Source organism: Apium graveolens, chromosome 4 (genome assembly GCF_009905375.1).
Source record: "Apium graveolens cultivar Ventura chromosome 4, ASM990537v1, whole genome shotgun sequence".
NCBI lineage: Eukaryota > Viridiplantae > Streptophyta > Magnoliopsida > Apiales > Apiaceae > Apium > Apium graveolens.
In genome coordinates, this window is record NC_133650.1 from 8,407,485 (window position 1) to 8,427,069 (window position 19,585).

Here is a 19,585-nt window from a genome sequence, read left to right on the forward strand (position 1 = left end):
TATATTGGGACTGATTTATTTTGTTAAATCAGCATTACTCCAAACATTCTTGAAAATGTTTTGCGAGTCTTCAAAATGATTTTTAAAAGTTAGAGCGGATCCCAAAACTCATTTTTATATTTAAGATCCTCCTTTCGAAGGGGATTTAAATACTCGCTCAAAACCTGAGGGATCCGGCTCTGTGGTGTGTTTTATATTCGCAACAAGGTTGCTGTTTTGATAAATGAATTGATTACTTACCCAACACTCGGGAAGTAAAATTCTTGGAACAAGTTAATCCATTAACAGGCATCGCCTGGGAAATATCGGTGAGTTCTCCTTTCCAAATAGATACGACTTCTTGGTGGAGCCGTATCAACAAGTTTCTACTTGGGGAAAGTGGGGACGAGCTTTACGTTTCAGAGTCATGGATTTCATCTGAACTAGGAGTGGCGTAAGTGGCCGAGTAGCGCCGGCCCAGCCTTATTATATTGGACCAAATGGCCTGGAAGTTCCGCTAAGGCGGTCCATTCCTTAGGAGTTCAGTGTTCGGTTGACAAGTAAATCCGACAGGTTCTCCTCTACATGTAGAAAATGGTGGGGTTGCACTACTACGACTGATCATCGTAAGTGGTCTTCCTGGCGCGGCAAACTCCCGTAATGAGTTCATCATCCAATTGGATATTTCTGTAACACTACCCAGAGCACTTCGATAGAAAGGCTACGGTTGGGCGATTGTTGAGTGTTGGCAGGGTCAAGTTTTCAAAATGATGTTTGCATCAAATGAAGTATCTCATAACTTCATTTTATTTTGATGATATTTTAAAGGTTGAATCTATTCAAGTATTATCTTGTAGTCTCATCTATGTGATGAACTTTTGAACTAATTATAACTTGAACGGTGGTAGTTCAAGTAGTATTTGGAAAGGATATAAGTATATTGGAGTATCTTGTAACTTCATCTTTTAAACTTATATCTAGTAAATGATTATCTTATGCATGGCAAAGATTTTCAGAAAAAAAACGTTGAGACAAGGTTAGATATATAAGATCACCTTGCAACGATATTTTTTATACAATTATACACTGGGACTTTGTGTATATTATGCATGGAAGAGGACTTCCAATATTTTGAAAAGTATATATGTTTATATACTGAATATTTTGCGACTTCATCGCATTAAGATATTAAACTTGGTTCATTTCTTTTGACCAAGACTTTCATGAGTATTATGAGTAGGCTCATATATTGTTAATCATTATACATATTATTTTGGTGGGCTTGCTGCTCACCCTTGCTTTCTTCTTTCATCACACAACATCAGATAGATAAGATGAACAGGACCAGGCTCCCAATTTGCAAGCGGATAGGAAACGTTCCGCAGCTTTCCGGAAGCGTTCAGGCCGCTGTAGCTGAGGTAGAAATTACCAATAGGCTAAGTTTTCAACTAGTAATGTACCAGACTTATGTATATTATGAATTGTAATAATGGCAAAGAAATGTAAATTTATTCAGAAACCTTTTTAAGGTGTATTGACTTAATTGTGGAATAAAACGACTTGTGATTATTTTTGGATATTCATCTCTGAGACTATAACTTGTGATGTGTGTGTGTATATTGTGGGGTCACAGTAAAAAGTAGTTGATTGTTTAATAAGATTGGGTGTTGTTAAGGGAAGTGGAACTCGTGACGACCCGGATCCCCGACCCCGGATCTGGGGGTGTTACAGAAAGGATGACAGAAGATAGAAACATTGTATATTTTGCTAGATTCTGTCAGCTTATTTATAGTTATTGTTGTTTTGATGCACCCCAATTAGCTAGTGAGTTAATTGAACCATTTAAGCTAGCTAAGAGAGCTTTAACTGACTTATTATCTTCTGATAATAAGAAAACTATTTTGAGACCCCTCCAAAATCCCATATCAGTCAAACAGTTTTTGGTAAATTCTGTTCCAGCCACCTACACTGCCTTATATCCTCATGTTCAACCATCCCAACCTCCATCAGAACCTCCAACCACTACACAACCAACCACTTCTCAACCACAACCACAACCTACCATCAGGACATATTTCAAACCAACACAGTCATCTCAACTTCAACCATCAGCACAAACCATCAGACCTTCACCTTTCAGGCCAAAGAGAACAAAGTATGTTCCTCAGCCTTCACAAAAGAGAAGGAAAATGATTCTCAGAGGTGAATCTGATAGTGAAGAGGAAGCACAGGATCATGCATCAAAACCTGTGATAGATAAAGCTGAAATTTTAGTTTTTCAGAAAGATAAAGTAGTTGAAGGGTCAACCCATCAGGTAAATGCTGCAGCTGAAGGTTCTGATACTTTGAAGAGGAAAAGAACTGCTAGTTCTGATGATAAAGGAACTCCTTCACTGTCAAGAAGATTGAAGAAAATGAGGGCTAAAAGGCATTTGGCTAAGCCTCCATCAGAAGATACTGAAGAAGCTGAGGAAGGAGATCAGGAATCTCTGATCTCAAAAGAGCCAATTATCATTGAATCTCTGCCACCTCCATCTAAAGACCAAGACGTTGTTCCTGATACAGTGGTTACACCTCCAGTCTCTCCTCTTCATGAAGATGTTACTGTTGAAGATTCAGACTTAAGTCCTGAAATTAACATCAATAGGCTGCATATTCCTACTATTATATATTTGGAATCTCCTACAGCAGCTCAGACATCTCCAACTCATTCTCCAATTTTAAATGCTGATGCTGAGATACCATCTACTCCAACAACACATGTTCTGGAGATAAATTCTGATGCTCAGAATTTAGATGAGATTGTTCCAGAATCTCTAGTTCCTTCACACACTCTAGTACTGTCAGAAGATAATGAGTCTTCCTCAAGTTCAGAAGACAGTATTTATGTTGATACTCCTGCTCCCATATTAGGAAAGGAGGCACTAATTGAGAAGTTTGTTGAGCAAGCTGCTCCTATTCCTTGCGAAGATACTCACAGAGGTGTGGAGTGGACCAGGAAGTGGAATGAAACTGATTTCATTCCAAGCTCCAAAGTATTGACAGAACATATTGGTAAAGCTGATGAGTTGCTCACTAATGTTGATTTCAAGACACGACTCAAAGTCACAGCTCTATCTACCAAAAATCTTCAAGGTCTACACTATGCTACTCAAGAAAAGGTTGATAAGCTTCTTGAAAAAGCTGAAAAGCTTGATATGGAGACCAAGCTTGACAAAAAGAGGTTTATCAGACCAATTTCTGAAAAGGTAGAAGCAATTGAGAAAACTCAAGAGAAGCAACAGGCCCAAATCTCTGAGGTCCTGGCTAATCAAGCTTCTCAACAGGCTCAATTGGATGAGATTCAATCTTCAGTTGAACTTCTTCTCTCACTCCTACTATCAGATGATGCCAAAAAGGGAGAGAAGATAATTAAGTCCAAATGCTCAAATGATCAATTACTGAAGAAGAAAGATGATGAAGCTGATGACCAGGGAAACCCTAGCAAGGGTAGATGTCAAGTTCAAAGTAAAGAGCAGAGCAGCAAGGTTTCTTCAAGGACACTAATTACTGAAGCAAGCAAATCTTCTACTCAAAAGAAGACAAGTTCTGAAGCTGCTCAAACTCAAAATCTGATAGCAAGTACTAATACTCAAAATCTGATATCAAGTTCTGATGAGCAAAGTCTGACAAATCCTGATGTTCTGATACAAGGTGGAAGTCAAGATTCTCAAAGGTTTATGCAAACTCTGAAGCTCAAGGGGAAGCAGACTACTGTCTACTACAAAAATCCCAAGATTCAGACACTTGATGAGGAAATTGCTAGAAGATTATTTCTGAAGCATAATCCAGGAATGGATTTAGAAAATCTCAAGGAGGAAGAAGTTAGATTTAAAGCTGAAAAGAAAAATCTAAAGCCAAAAACTTCTGTTGCAAAGAAACCTCCAAAGCCTAAGGTAAAAGGCATTGTGATCAAGGAAAAGTCAAATACTGAGGCATCAAAGCCCAAGACAAGATCACAATCTGAGATTGATCCCAAAGACAAAGGGAAAGGAAAAGTTGATGAAGCAACCAAGCCACTGTAGATGAAAATTCCTCAAATTCTGATAAAGCCAGTGTGCAAAATGGTTCAAGTTACTGATGATAATCTTGATGAAGATAAAGATGTTCAAACTCTAAAAAGAAAGAAGATTTCTGAATAATCAAAGACAACCTCTGACAAGGTTCAAGTTGTTCAGAGTGAAGAACAACAAGCTATAACAGAAACAGCAAGTTCTGATAAAGTCATCAAGTCAATCTCTGACAGTGCTCAAGTTGATTTAGACAAAATGGAAGTAGTTGATAAAAAGAAACTTCTGTGGAAAAATATCAAACCATCAGATCCAAAGAAAAGTCAATTGCTGTCTATATTCATGAATATTGTGTTAAATGCTAGAGAACCAAGAGACATGGCTAGACTAGGTTCTGATGAAGCTAAGATAAAAACATGAGTTGAAGTTGCTACTAGAGATCCATTTCTATTGACTGACAGATCGCTTGAAGATGTTACACAGAAACATCTTGATAAGGTTATCTTTGTTCAAGTGGTACTGGATGCTCATGACAAGCACAATGTTAAGGAAAATCTGATTCTATTTCTTGAAGATGGAAGGACATATCAGATGTCAATATCAGATGTCATTCTATTTCCATTTTCTCAAAATCTCTTATAAACTCTCTCAAAGACATGATCATCTTGAGTCTCTCCTTTTTACTAAGGGCATCAGCCACCACATGGGCTTTCCCCGAATGATACAGAATCTCCCAATCATAATTCTTGATTAGCTCTAACCGCCTCCTCGGGCGTATGTTGAGCTCTTTCTACGTAAAAATGTACTAGAGCTCCTATGGTTTGTGAATCTCACACTTCTCTCCATACAAGTAGTGCCTCAAATCTTTAGGGCAAAACTATTGCCATGAGCCCAAGCTCATGGATGGGGATATTGAATTTTAAATTCCCTTAATTGTCTTGACGCGTACGCGATTACCTTGTTGTGCTATATAAGAAGCACCCTAATTCCTACTCAATACCCATTCTTTTCCAGTTCGTAATCGCTACTACCTTCCGTTCCTAATATTATACTGGTTATACTTCTGCTCGTTAGCGTTCTATAACCTTTTAATAACCACGTCACCCTTAGTATCACGAATGTGTTTCCATTCTGCATACCACCATAACTTTACTACTCCTTTTTCAGCTGCTTCTATCTTCGAAAGCTTAGTCCTTCATATAGAAGTAAAAGAATTTATTGAGAGATCACTATGATCATGAACACTTGTTACATTGCATAGTTAGTAGAGAAGGTGGCCAGCCTTTAGAACTTGACAAGCAATTAAACAATAGATGGTATCCTACTAGGCTTCTATCACACAGATAGATAGTCATTCGGCAATACCTCCCCTTCTGGAAGGGTTGTTCTTCTCAGCTTACATGAAATGAAAAGAAGAGAAAAGAACGAACTGAAGAGAATTGTGTATATGAAAAAAAAATATACTGCCACAAAATATCTGGCTTGGAACCTACCTCTGAATTATAGAGGTTTGTCATAGGAGAACAAATCATATACGTATATATATATCAACATCAAGTATTATCGCATCGCATTTCACATGCTTAAATATTTTTGCTATTCCGTCCATCATTCTATGGACCCATGCTCTTCCTCGAGCTTATACACAATCACCTTCGAAACTCCCTCGACATTGAAAATCGAATCTGGGATCTCATTCTAGACATCATCGTTACTAGAATTCTATGCTTGCATCGCAACCTTCCTCGTATAGTCATACGACTCTCTTTTCATAAGTAGGAATAAATATTCAATAGGCAGATACTCTACTTAATTAGTCTATCAATGATAACTTATACATTACCACGACCCGATTAGTGGTACTCAATCTCAACATCCATTCCAATACAACTCTCACGGTTGTAATCAGCTCATTACTCGCAGAATCATTGCTGCATTACTATGGTGCACCACTGACCTACTATCGTCATTCACTTTCCATGAAATCTTAATATCTAACCATACGGAGTCCATACATGTCGTATCAAATCCTTCTAAGGAGGTAACATATTCACCATTCATGATTCATGAAGAACACTCCTGATCCTGCCATACATACATGACATAAAGCAGATAAAATTGCAGAAGAGTTTCAATCAAAGCAACGATAGCAGGTTAATACCATTCTTAATCATATGTCTTTGATAGAAGACTTAACTCAAAGGTTCGTTTAGTCCTTTTGAAACATGGTCCAGGCTCATTCTCAAGATAGTACCTTCTAAGATAGATAGCCCGCTCATGGCGATTACACGAATTAAACATTTACCAACTACTATTACGGTTGGGTATTGCACAGTCATCAGAAGGAATGTCAATCTTCCAAACCATAATACAACCTTCACAGCTTTAACCATCATCACTGTATTCTTTTGGCACAAGCGCTTATAATTATCCTCTTACCTTTAAAGTGTCGGCCACCTCTTTGGCCTTTCCTGATAGTAAAATTTCCTTACAGTCAATGTCATTTTAACCACCTCCAAATAATTTTCTACCTCATTTCAATCACAGCTTATGTGAAGATGCTTTTCTTTAATATCTGATGAGTAAAAAACAAATATCACCATTTTTCCATAAGCTATTGCCTCAGTCTTTAGAGGTTAATCACTGTCATGACTGACTCTCAATCATAATTAGAACATCTTTTATCTTAAGTCCTAATTGCCCTGAACCATTTCGACCATTACTGGTTCGATCCATACCTTCTCGTGGTTTAACACGTGCCCCACTTGGCATCATTATAATTACGTCATATTTCCTTTATCAACATTTCTATTTTTGAGAATTTTGAATATTACCTTTCTTCTTGTAAAACCTCTAAGGTTATCCTTGAATCGTTCCTCCTGTATTCCCTAGATACAGGGCATATCAAGATACCATTTATTAATACCAGAATCATTGTCTATATACTTCTGAAAAATTTCCCCCTGATTCTTAAAGGTTGTTATTACCTTAATCCTTTCCAATTCATACTGTCAAAACTCATACTATCCCTATTAAGGGTGAAATGCCAACCTTTATGCATTCCCCTAAGATTCATTTTAAGTTACCGATGTTCTATCCTTAATTCCACCTTTAAAAAGGTACATGCATCCTTCCATGGATAAATCAAGTCATATATCCCTGATAAGGGTGTCTTATTCAATCATTCCCACCTCGATAGTATATGCCTAATTTCACAATAACATCTGTATACAAAATGAGGTTAATCAAAATGCCCTCCAAAAGATAACAACGGTTATCCGCTTTTCTTGCCTAATCTGGTAACGATAACAAGGATGTTCTGGAAGATATTGGTCGTGTTCAACGTGAACTTCTTCTTAATAATTCCTTATTTACTTTTGTTGTTTATCTCAACAGTCACCTCAATGTTGGGATATCTTTCATATCTGGCGTCTCCCTTTCTGGGTATCATGCCACCGGTCTTACACTTCACCTTCTTGAAGGTCACTTCCTTCATCCAATTTTCTTAATTTCTTACTTTCTTGTCTCCTCAGTCTATCCGCGTCTCATTATTTATCCTTCGAATTATCTCAAGGTTTCCTCGAATCTTCCCAACTTACAGGGGATAAAATATATGTATCTCTTATGCCCTCAACCATCAATTTTAACTCATGGTGAATCACCTTCATCCTGACGATTACATACTCTTCTATTTCTATTTCTACGAGTCTTTAGGGTTTCCTCATACCCAACTCCCTTATCATTCCTCAAACTCTATTGCTGTTATATTCCTTTCCACTTCAATTTCTTTTTATTTTCCTTTCTCTTATCATTATTTCATGAACCAACACAACATAAGCATTGATTTCAAACATCCCGTCATTCTGGATTCGTGTCCTCAGAACGAATCTTGACAACTTTTACATCTTAGATTCATAATTCATCATACTCGTCTGCCTTTTTTCTGGCTCTAAAGCTTTTACACTATCTCCTTATCTTTGGGAATTACTTTCCCGAAAATAATTGACTAAACTTAAATCAGTTTATTATAATCTCTTGCTCCGTGCCTTCCTTGGTCTTTCACCAGCGGGTGGTCTCTCTCTTAGGAGGGTAAGTGACAAAAACAGTCTTTTGTGGTTCGTCAATCATTCAGAATCTCAAATGATTCCTCTATTTCCTTTAGTCAGGCTCTTGCCTCGACTAGGTCAACCTGTTCCTTGGAACTCTGAGAGCTTAGAGACTTAAAGGTCCTGAAAGAATTTCCTATCGCATTGTTTCCTCAAGGTGGTGGTTGGGGATAATAGTCTAAGTTCTGTCTAGACAGGTCCATAAATTGCCGTATAGGAGTACCGTCTCGGGTCTCCTTTCCTTACTCGACTTTCTGTTTCCTTAGTATGAAATGTTTCAACCTTCTCCCATACTTGGGGTTATCTTATACGTTAAAATCCTCATTTTCCACTTCATTATGTTATGGGTTCCTTCTATCTTGATGGCGTCCTCCCTGACTATCACATTCAGGGTTTGCCCTAAATTTTATTCCTCAAACTAGCTTTCATCTAAGATCTCATCGTTAAGCTCTTGAACATTTAGAACCCAAATTCTGTAGGAATAACTCATTATTCCCTTATCATCTTTCTCGGTATTAATCTTTTATCTAATTGTTAGCTCTCTGCCTTCATTCATCACTTTTTCTGGCACAATATGTTCTCTTCCGATAATCCGGACTGTATTGCAATCTCAAACATCTTTTCGGTACCGGCTCCGGTTACCTTCACTTCTATTTCCATTTTCTCAAAATCTCTTATAAACTCTCTCAAAGACATGATCATCTTGAGTCTCTCCTTTTTACTAAGGGCATCAGCCACCACATGGGCTTTCCCCGAATGATACAGAATCTCCCAATCATAATTCTTGATTAGCTCTAACCGCCTCCTCGGGCGTATGTTGAGCTCTTTCTACGTAAAAATGTACTAGAGCTCCTATGGTTTGTGAATCTCACACTTCTCTCCATACAAGTAGTGCCTCAAATCTTTAGGGCAAAACTATTGCCATGAGCCCAAGCTCATGGGTGGGGATATCGAATTTTAAATTCCCTTAATTGTCTTGACGCGTACGCGATTACCTTGTTGTGCTGTATAAGAAGCACCCTAATTCCTTATGCGAAACGTCAATACAAATCACAAAATCTCCTTTTTCCATCTGACAATGCCAACATAGGGGCCGTCACCAACCTTTGCTTTAGTTGTTAAAAGCTTTTCTCGTATTTCTCTGTCCATTCAAACTTCTCAGTCTTACGAGTAAGCCGCGTTAAAGGGGCTACTATCTTTACAAACTTGAACGAACCTCTGGTAGTAACCGGCCAATCCTACCTCTGGTAGTCGTCCTAACCATAGTCATCAATTCCTCAGTGGTCATTTATTCATTCTTGTCAGGATCCTCCACGGGATTCTTCTCAACAACAATCCCTTCTAGGACAACATCATCGACCATTACATCCTCAATATGAACATCATCCGGTCCTGCGTTAGGACGCTCTATCGGATCCACAATCCGATCTCCAATTAGTAATAAAACATCATCGCGCTGTCACTTCTCAACCTCAGGGTTCGGAGTCCCGCTACCATATACGATAACGAACTACGCTACTATCACGATATTTATAAGGGTTCCCATAAGGGTTTTAACTGTCAGTACTACGTTAGGTAGTCCGACTATGAACTTGGAAAGAGTTCTTATTATCTTAGTGAACTTATTATCTTAACGTCACATCATCTCTGAGGTTTATAACGCTTAGCTCTGATACCACTTCTGTAACACCCCCAAATCCGGGGTCGGGGATCCGGGTTGTCACGAGTTCCATTTCCCTTAATAACACCCAATCTTAATACACAATCAACTACTCTGTACTGTGACCCAACAATAAACACACACACCACAAGTTATAGTCTCAGAGATGAATACCAAAAATAACATAAGTCATGTTATTCCACAATTATAAGTCATTACACCTCAAAAGGGTTTCTGAATAAATTTACATTTCTTTGCCATTATTACAATTCATATTATACATAAGTCTGGTTTATCAATAGTTGAAAACCTAGCCTATTGGTAGCTCCTACCTCAGCTACGGCGGCATCAACGCTTGGTCCTGTTCATCTTTTCTATCTGTTGTTGTGTGATGAAAGAAGAAAGTAAGGGTGAGCAGCAAGCCCACCAAAATAATATGTATAATGATTTACAATATGCGAGCCTTCTCATAGTACTCATGAAAGTCTTGGTCAAAAGAAATGAACCAAGTTTGATATCTTAATGCGATGAAGTCACAAAATATTCAGTATATATACATATATACTTTTCAAAATCTTGGAAGTCCTCTTCCATGCATAATACACACAGAGTTCCAGTGTATAACTGTATAAAAATATCGTTGCAAGGTGATCTCATATATCTAACCTTGTCTCAACGTTTTTCTGAAAATCTTTGTCATGCATAAGATAATCATTTACTAGATATAAGTTTAAAAGATGAAGTTACAAGATACTCCAATATACTTATATCTTTTCCAAATACTACTTGAACTACCACCGTTCAAGTTATAATTAGTTTTAAAAGTTCATCACACTGATGAGACTACAAGATAAGACTTGAATAGATTCAATCTTTGAAATATTCTGAAGGAAATGAAGTTATGATATACTTCATTAAGTCCCGATATATATATACACCTATATATATACATACATTTCCTGAAAACCTCTGTCATGTAAAGTATGAACAGAATTGCAATATCCAATAAATTTGGAAAGGAAAGAATTTTGGCATAAATCATTTTGAAGACTCGAAAACACTTTAAAGAGTGTTTGGAGTAATGCTGATTTAATGAAGTAAATCAGTCCCAATATATTTAGAAAATATCTGAATATTATTATTTAAATAATATTCGCATAAAGAATAATCTTTATACAAATAATTGAAGTAGAAGTTGTAAGACTTATACTTGAAATGAGTATTAAATAACCAAAGATATACTTATATGAAAGTACTATCTTTATTTGAATAATCGAAAATAAGTTTGATTATTGACACCTTATTCTTTAATAAAATAAAGAATATATTTCAGTAATAAACGGAGTCATAATACCTCGAATGAATATTATAAACAATATTCATTAAATAAAATAAAGGAGTCATACATCCTCAAATGAATATTCAAATACTATTCAATTAATAAAATAAAAGGAGTCATAAGCCCTCGAATGAATATTCGAAATAATATTCAATAATAAAATAAAAGGAGTCATAAGCCCTCGAATGAATATTCGAAATAATATTCAATAATAAAATAAAGTTATCGAATAAACCTTATTCGATTAATAGTTTTGAAAACTATAACCATATATATATATATATAAATATATATATATAAAATGTACTCGGGATCCTCAACTCCCGGTTTTATAAAATGTTTTCACATTTGGGTCCCTATACTAAGGGTATATGCAAATTACTGTTATTCTCTAGCATAGGTATTATGCAACTGAAAGCATTTTAACCAACAGATATATAATCCAAGAATATGAAACATGCATGCATATATACCATATCACATACTACAATATATCGCAAGAATTTGCTAATAACAAATATGCATTTATCGCGGGATCATGCATATACACATATACATCACAACAACAGTATAACGGATAGAAAACTTGTCTGAGCGACTGGGGGTCACGAATGGCTCGGAACGAGTCTGGTAACCTATAAACAACAAGTAAGTTGGAATTAAACCAAAGTCACTTGTAATTCTATACTCTAACCAAATTAGACTCTAACGCTCGCTTTGCGCTTACTGATTCTCTTAAGTCACTCGAGTACCCTCGGCTCCACCATTTTTAATAAATTAACCATTACGAGTTTTAAGGCGATTCCTTCGCGAGTGTCTTACCAACTGCCTAACACTCTTACCATAATTGTTTCATACACTAATTAACCCTTTTAGGTCTTTAACCTATGTTTCAAAGTAAGGCGAGGGGAAATGTTTCGTTCGCGAAACGCCGTTACTTAAAACGGTCGTTTCTCCTAAACCGTACATCGGAATCAAACGAACTACATATCAAAACGAAGCTCGAATCATGAACTATCTAAACATGGCAATGGTCATAATCTACCAGGAGTTCTCGGGTCCATATGTTATGAACAAAAGCAGTCTAAAGTAAATTGGACATTACGACGGCTATGTTTACGCGATTTCCCAAATTTAAACCATTCCAAAACCATCACAATTCAACCCCAATCCATTCATACAACCAAAGTACATCCTTATCATATCATAACATCCCCAATAAATCCAATATTAACATTTATACTTATGCTTAAGCTTGAATTTTAACTATACTTAAGTTCTTTTAACCAAAACAATAAGATGCACCATTCCATTTCACTACCACTCCAACCCAAACTCTAAACCACAAGCATTAATCTACTATATCACCATAACAATCAAAATCATCTTATTATACAAAGGAATCTAGGGTTTGGAGATGATATACATTCCTTGAAGTTGTGGGAGTAGCTAGGAAGCCTTAAGAAGCCTTGAGAAGTCTTAGGGATGCTTGGATCTTAAAGGAAAACAAGAAAAAATCAAGTTAAGAACTTTGAAATCACTATTCATTGTCTTCTTCATTGATTTATTGAAGAAGATTGAGAAAGAATTGAAGGCTTAAACTCATAATAAAGCCATATCTATGCATAAGGATGATTAGGGAATTATCTTACCAATTTAGGAGGCTTGGATCTTGGATTTTGAAAATTCTTGCCTTTGAAATAGTAAAAAGCCGAGAGCAAGCTTTTGTTGAAGAGAAAGAAATGATTTTGTGTTTTGATGAAAATGATTTGCTTGGCTTGGTTGATTTGGTTTTGTTTTTGATTTAGTTAATTACCTTTTTAGCCTTGGACTTTGTGTGGTTCTCATTCAACCAAACCTTCTTCCTTCCCATGTCATGCTATGATGTCATCTTCCCCTCTTTGTCCTCTTCTCATTGGTTGGGTGACATCATCTCCACTAATCTCTTTGATTAACTTCCTAATTGTTTGCCTAATGACTGCTGATCTGTTATACGGTTCGCTTAACTTTCGTTTTCGTTTATCGTTTGAGGGATCATACCCGGGATCTTATTACTTAGGTTCCCTTAACCTTTCTTAATATATTATATTCCTTTTATGATCCTCTCTTATAATCCTTTAATTTAAATCATTTTTACCCTGTTATCTTATACTCAATTCTTTCCGTATCTAGTGGATTTCCGGGAAAAATCAAAGTGTTCGGAATTGGATTCTGACGATCTTTACATACATTTATATACCACATAGAGTACTAATAATATCCCATAAGATCAATAACAGAACCCCTACATAGCGTGGCATGAAAAGTTTTCTCATTCAGCAAAAACACTATTCATAAGGGTTTCAAAAAATTTCCAAAAATTGGGGTTATTACAATGGGTTTTTCTAGCAAGTGCATTCAGTGGATGCTTCTGTGTGTTACAACAGTGTCTTATAGCCTTTGTTTCAATGGGTCAAATATAGAGCCAGTAACTCCTAAGAGAGGTCTCCGACAAGGAGACCATCTCCCCCCTTACTTATTCCTCCTATGTGTCGAAGGTTTGTCATAATCTATCTTAAGAGTTGTAAATGATGGGAGACTTCACGGTTGTAAGATCAGTTCCTCTAATCCTGTTGTATCTCATCTCCTCTTCGCGGATAATAGTTTTGTATTTTTCAGGGCTTCAAGAGAAGAAACTTTGGTTGTTAAGGAATTTTTTGAATGGTTATGAGCAGCAATCTGGCCAGTCAATAAATTTTTCCAAGTCTGGCATTTATTTTAGTACCGTGCGGCTGGACAAACAGGAGAAGCTTAAGGATATACTTTTGTTAGGTATGAAGTGCAACACAAAGGGGGTGAATATGATTTTTTATTTTCTTGATAAATCTTTGAATGCTTGTGGCTCTTGGAACTTAACAACTAGATAAATTTGTAGTGATACAGAATTAACTGTAAAGACACAAGTAATCTATCAAAAAAACACTTGATTTATATTGAATCAAATTTGTTTGTGCTACAAATCTGTGTTTTAAGAAAATAAGAACTCAGCTACTTCTCTTGAGAGAATACAAGATTTTTTAAATCTGTTTGTTACTTTTAAACCAAGGACCCGTGACATATTTTATAGATGAACATGCACGGTTTACAGATCTTGTACTAAAATAGACTAGCACATTTTCTTAAGCTCGTTTATCTATTTCTATTTCTAGTGCAGCATATATGTGTAGAATCTACTAGGTTTGTGACCCTCCTTTATCCAGTTCATCTTGGCCCTTGATCTTGCATTCTTCAATCTGCATTTGTAGGCTTTCCAATTCAGTGATAGAATTATTTGTTGACTGATAATCTTGGATCTTCAAGTTGTCTGTATCTAAATTCTGAAGTTGTTTGTCGAGATCTCTTTTATTGTGTAGAGATGTCACATATCGATAAGTAAAATGACTTATCGATATCTCTACAACTTGATAGGTGTTATGGCTTGTCAAGGTCTTCAGTTCTCTACAAGTAAAATGACTTGTCGATATCTCTTATTCTCTATATAAGCTTTTTGACTTTTCTGTAGAAGTAGAATGACTTGTCGATATCTCTAGTTCTCTACAGGTCTACTTTGATTTATCGATATCTCCAGTTCTCTACATAGACTTTTGACTTGTCGATATCTTTTGGGACTTCTCTACAAGCTATTTTGACTTCTCGACACACATCTATATATTCTTTGATTTGTAACTTGTCGATATCTGGTTTAGAACATATTTTCTAGAACAACATTATTCAACTACATACTTCTTCACTTCTCTCTGAGGCATGATCAGGATTGATCTTCTTACAGAGTTTATTCCTTAACTTGATGGATATTCATAAAAAAATCCTCAAGTCTAATCTAATTAGCATTTTTACAGATTCAAAAAATACAAATACAAAATAAAATAAGATTATCATACAACTGATTCTTAGGGTTGTCAAGTGACTTAGTCTTGTTATATACATACATGCCTTGCACGGAAACTTTTGGTGAGGATTGACCTGAGCAACACAAAATACCTGGGACTACCTTCACTAATATGTCGTTCTAAAAAGGTTGTCTTTAACTTTGTGAAAGACAAGGGCGAATGGGGTTCATAAACCTATATGGTTTCAATTTGGCCCTTTAGGGAAACATTGCTGGAATTTTGTGAATAGACAAAATGCTTTAGTTTCAAGAGTTTTCAAGGTCAGATACTTTCTGAGCACAAGCTTTTTTCAAGACAAGAGAGAAGGTGGTCCCAGTTTTATATGGTCTGGTATCTGGAAAGCAAAAGAAAAACTGAAGATTGGGGTTTTAGGGGATGTTCAGAAAATGGAAGCGTTCAAGGACTGCTGGTTGAGGGACAAACATGACTTCGGGGTTGATCTAGATCACCTCAATGTATTGAGGTCTGACAGAGTATGTGAGTTAGTTATACAAGGTACTAAATATGGGACGTAGATAAAGTCAAGTCGTTTTTCAATGAAGTGATGCCAGAGTTATTTTAGCCGTAAGAATCTCTGAAATGATTTGTTGATATCTCTTATTATCTAGTATATGATAACAAATTTGAGGGATATCTCGATATCCCTCAAATTTAGTATATGATATAGGAAAATTATCTGAAATATATATATATTTTTAAATTTATTTTCAAAAATTATAGTAGCATTAATTCAAACTTACATTTAAGGACATTGTCTCTGGATTTCATTTCTTAAAATACGATTTGCAACTTTTGAAATTCAAAATTTTGTTTCAATTTATGAAAAAGTTGATTTATGTTGTATGAATTGCATTTGAAATTTGTAAACCCGAATCAATTATAAATCAACTTTCAAAAATTTAAAATAAAATAATATTTTAGATCAGAGAAATTACTGTTTCAAAAATAAAACTTAAGAAATCATATATTAAAAAAAATATTTTATATAGTGATATTTTTTTAAAATAAAAAATACAATAATACTAGTTTAAACATAGATTCACAAACCATGTCTTTCGATTTCATTTCTAAAAATACAATTTGCAAATTTTACTATTCAAAATGTAATATTTGTAAAAACCCCAAAATTGAAGTTTGGCAATGTTAGCGACATACAGTAACAAAACAACCGTGATACACGCCCATTTAAATCCCCCTAATCTTTCTCCTCCCTGGTTTAAAATTCGAAACATTCGATGTTTTTGGTTTAGGCATTTGAAAATGAGGAAAATTCGAGTTGCTTTTCGTACTTGGAACCCTCCTACCAACAATCGTCCATTATACGTAGATGACCCACTCCCTCCCGTACATTACTATCAAAAAATTGATCATCAAGGTCCATTTCGAATCCCTCCATTTCTATACTATTTGATTATTTTTTTTTATTTTTAAGGATCAATATATATGTCTTATTTGTATGTATTTGTGTGTATTGGTTGATGTTTAGTAATTAATTGAGTGATTTAATTGTGTTTGTATACAACTAGACTTAATTGTAACTTGATGTTTACTGATACTAGTTTTATGTGGATGATTGTATGATTGATGTTGTTTTAGCGATTTTTTTAGGGTTTTTGATGCTCTTGTTGGGTTGTTATTGTTATGGAATGAGGTTTACATGATTTCGTATTTCTGTTTTGGTAATTTGGATGTTTAAAGTAGGGAGAGATTAGAATGTCGTTATCATTGTCTCTACTTTTTTGTTTATGTATTTGTCGCTATTTTAAGTAAAATGAGCTGCGGAGATTCGGTTTGGTGGTTGATTGTGTTTTTGTTGACCTATTTTAAGGACATTGTTTGTTTACCATATATGAAGAAGTTATAGTTGCGTTTTTCGGTATTTTGGATGTGTGGCACTGGGTCTGTTTCGTTGATTTGGTGTTTTGCGATTTTAGCGTTGTTATATTATGGTTATGTTGATGATCTTGGACTGTTCTGGAATGATTTTTACTCGATTTTTTAGGTGATATAGATATTATACAGTATGGACAGACTAAAATGTTGATATTTTTATTTCTTGTTTTGCTTATGTTGTTATCACAATTTCAGGTGAAATGAGTTGTGGAGATTTGACTTTATTGATTCTGTCCTTTTTTACTTTATTTAAGGAATTGATTTGTTATTACCGTATATGGATAGGTTATGGTCCTGTTTCTTGTTAATTTTGATTTGGAGCACTGGCATCGTTTTGGTGTCCTACTCGATATGCTTACATCATTTATAAATGACGTAGACTTAATTAATATAGATATTTAATGCTTAAAGTGAGTTGCGGAGATTCGGTTTGGTTGATTATGTTATTGCTGACTTATTTTAAGGACTTTGTTTGATTATCATGTACATATGAATAAGCTATAGCCTATAGTCCTGTTTTTCGTTAATTTGGATATGTGGCACTGGGACCGTTTAGTTAATTTGTTGTTTTCCGATTCTTGTGTTATATTATGGTTTTGTTGATGCTCACTGTTCTGGAATGATTTTTACTTGATTTTATATTATTATATTTAGGTAATATAGATATTTTTACCATGGTCAGTAGAGAGAGACCTAAATGTCGATATTCGTCTCTTGTTTAGCTTACGTTGCTATAGCAATATTAAGTAAAATGAGTTGTGGAGATTCGATTTCGTCGATTTTGTTTTTTCCATTTAAGGACTTGATTTGTTTTTATGTATATGAATAGTTTTAGTCCTGTTTTCCCTTATTTTGGATGTGTGGCGCTGACACGGTTTTGGTGTCTTAGGATGCTTTCAGTTATTTATAAATGATGTGAACTTTTTAAAGTGAACTTTTCTAAACTGATACCTCGATGTTTTATTTTATTGTGTATGAAATTTTTGTATCTGGTAGAAGAGTTGTGTCTTGGTAAAGATATCGTTTTGAGCATTTGTTTCAATATCTATAATTATCCTGTTGCGGTTAAAGTCATGCTGATGATATAACGTTGTAGCTTGTTTATCACTGTCATTTTGCCCATGCAGCGATCTTACAGAAAACTGAGCTTCCATTGGAGGAAAAGTATAGCCTTCTAGGTGGGATTCCGTGGTGTAGGGTTCTTGCTGCTCAGAAGGATAAAAACTGCCATGAGAATGTGCTAAAATGGGATGATTCTGCTGCCAAAGAAGCACTTTCTAATGCACATGAGCGCTTGTTTGCCATGATTAATAGCGTGCCTTGTGAGCATCCCTTGCCTGATCCGGATATGTATATCGATAATATTGATTGGAACCTAGAGATTGATCCTGGCTTGATATTAGAGATGGAGAAGGAAAACCGCTATCCAGATGAAGCTGAAAACTCAACCAATAATAAGATATCAGGTTGTAATGATAAGAAGAAAAGTGCTGTTGATAACCCTTCGGAATATCCTCGCTTGGAAGATAATGTGGATGTAAAAGTTTTAGCAGGGAGCTGGAATAAATGTGGCGATTCTCTAGATTTGAAGAATACTATGAATTCGTTGGAGAAGATCGGTAATGAGGCTTTAAAGGACAAGAAACTTAACGAGTCTAGCAATGTGTTAGATCCTGGTGGAACTTCAAATTGCAGGCAATTGACAAATTGTGGAAACAATTCCCAGAACTCAAAATGGCCAACCAGTCAAAATAAAGACATTAAAAAAATTGACTCTGGAATGCATTCTCGTGCTTGTTGCAAAAGAGAAGATCAAGATAATAAACAGTGGCGTAAAATCCGGAAACAAGGAGCTGACTCTGAATCACAGCAATTTTTGGGGAGGAGAAGACCACAGACCAGATATAACCTGAGGCCACTTAATCAAAATAACGACATTGAAAAAGTTGACTCCGGAATGCATTCCCGTGCTGGTCTCAAAAGAGAAGAATGTAAAGAAGATAAGAAGAGGCGTAAAATCCAGAAACAAGGTGCCGACCCTGAATCACAGCAATTTTTTGGGAAGGGAAGACCACAGACCCGATATAACCTGAGGTCGTGTAATCATTAGAATATACTATGTCAGGCACAGTGGTAATTTTGAATGAAGGTTAGACTAGATCAGACTGTACTGTGCCCTTTTGTCGCAATAGGAGTATGTGAGTATCTTATAGATTTTGAACGGACAAGTAAATATGTTACTTGTTTAGCACTTTGGTTTCTCTTTCGGTAATGTTCTGCCCTCTTGTACTGTAATTAGATTTTTGGGGATGATATTGCTATGTTTTCCTTTTATCAGGAAAGAAAACCTTAAATGACCATCATGCTATCAATTTTCTGAGTTTTGCTATAATGCTATTGAATGTGCATGCATTTAGTAAACATGATTTATCTTTTTCTTGCTTGTTGGAAATGCTTGTTTAAATGGATGCCACTAGCTTGACTGTTGATTATAAACATATATTTGCACTAGACAATTTTTTTAAAAAAAATAAAAATTGTACTAGTAAAAAGAAGGCGCACATTTGATATTTAGTGTATATATATATGTATATTATATATTTTTAAAAATTTAATTATTTATTTATTCC

The 19,585-nt window shown here is 35.5% G+C and overlaps 1 protein-coding gene across 1 annotated transcript; it reads left to right on the forward strand.

The window, feature by feature from the left end:
- The first annotated feature begins 16,213 nt into the window (after positions 1 to 16,213).
- On the forward strand, positions 16,214 to 19,327 carry LOC141717662 (uncharacterized). Its single transcript, XM_074519835.1, has 2 exons — positions 16,214 to 16,437; positions 18,083 to 19,327. Exons 1-2 carry the CDS (start codon positions 16,323 to 16,325, stop codon positions 19,063 to 19,065), a joined length of 1,098 nt encoding a protein of 365 aa, XP_074375936.1. The 5' UTR covers positions 16,214 to 16,322; the 3' UTR covers positions 19,066 to 19,327.
- Positions 19,328 to 19,585: the final 258 nt, after the last annotated feature.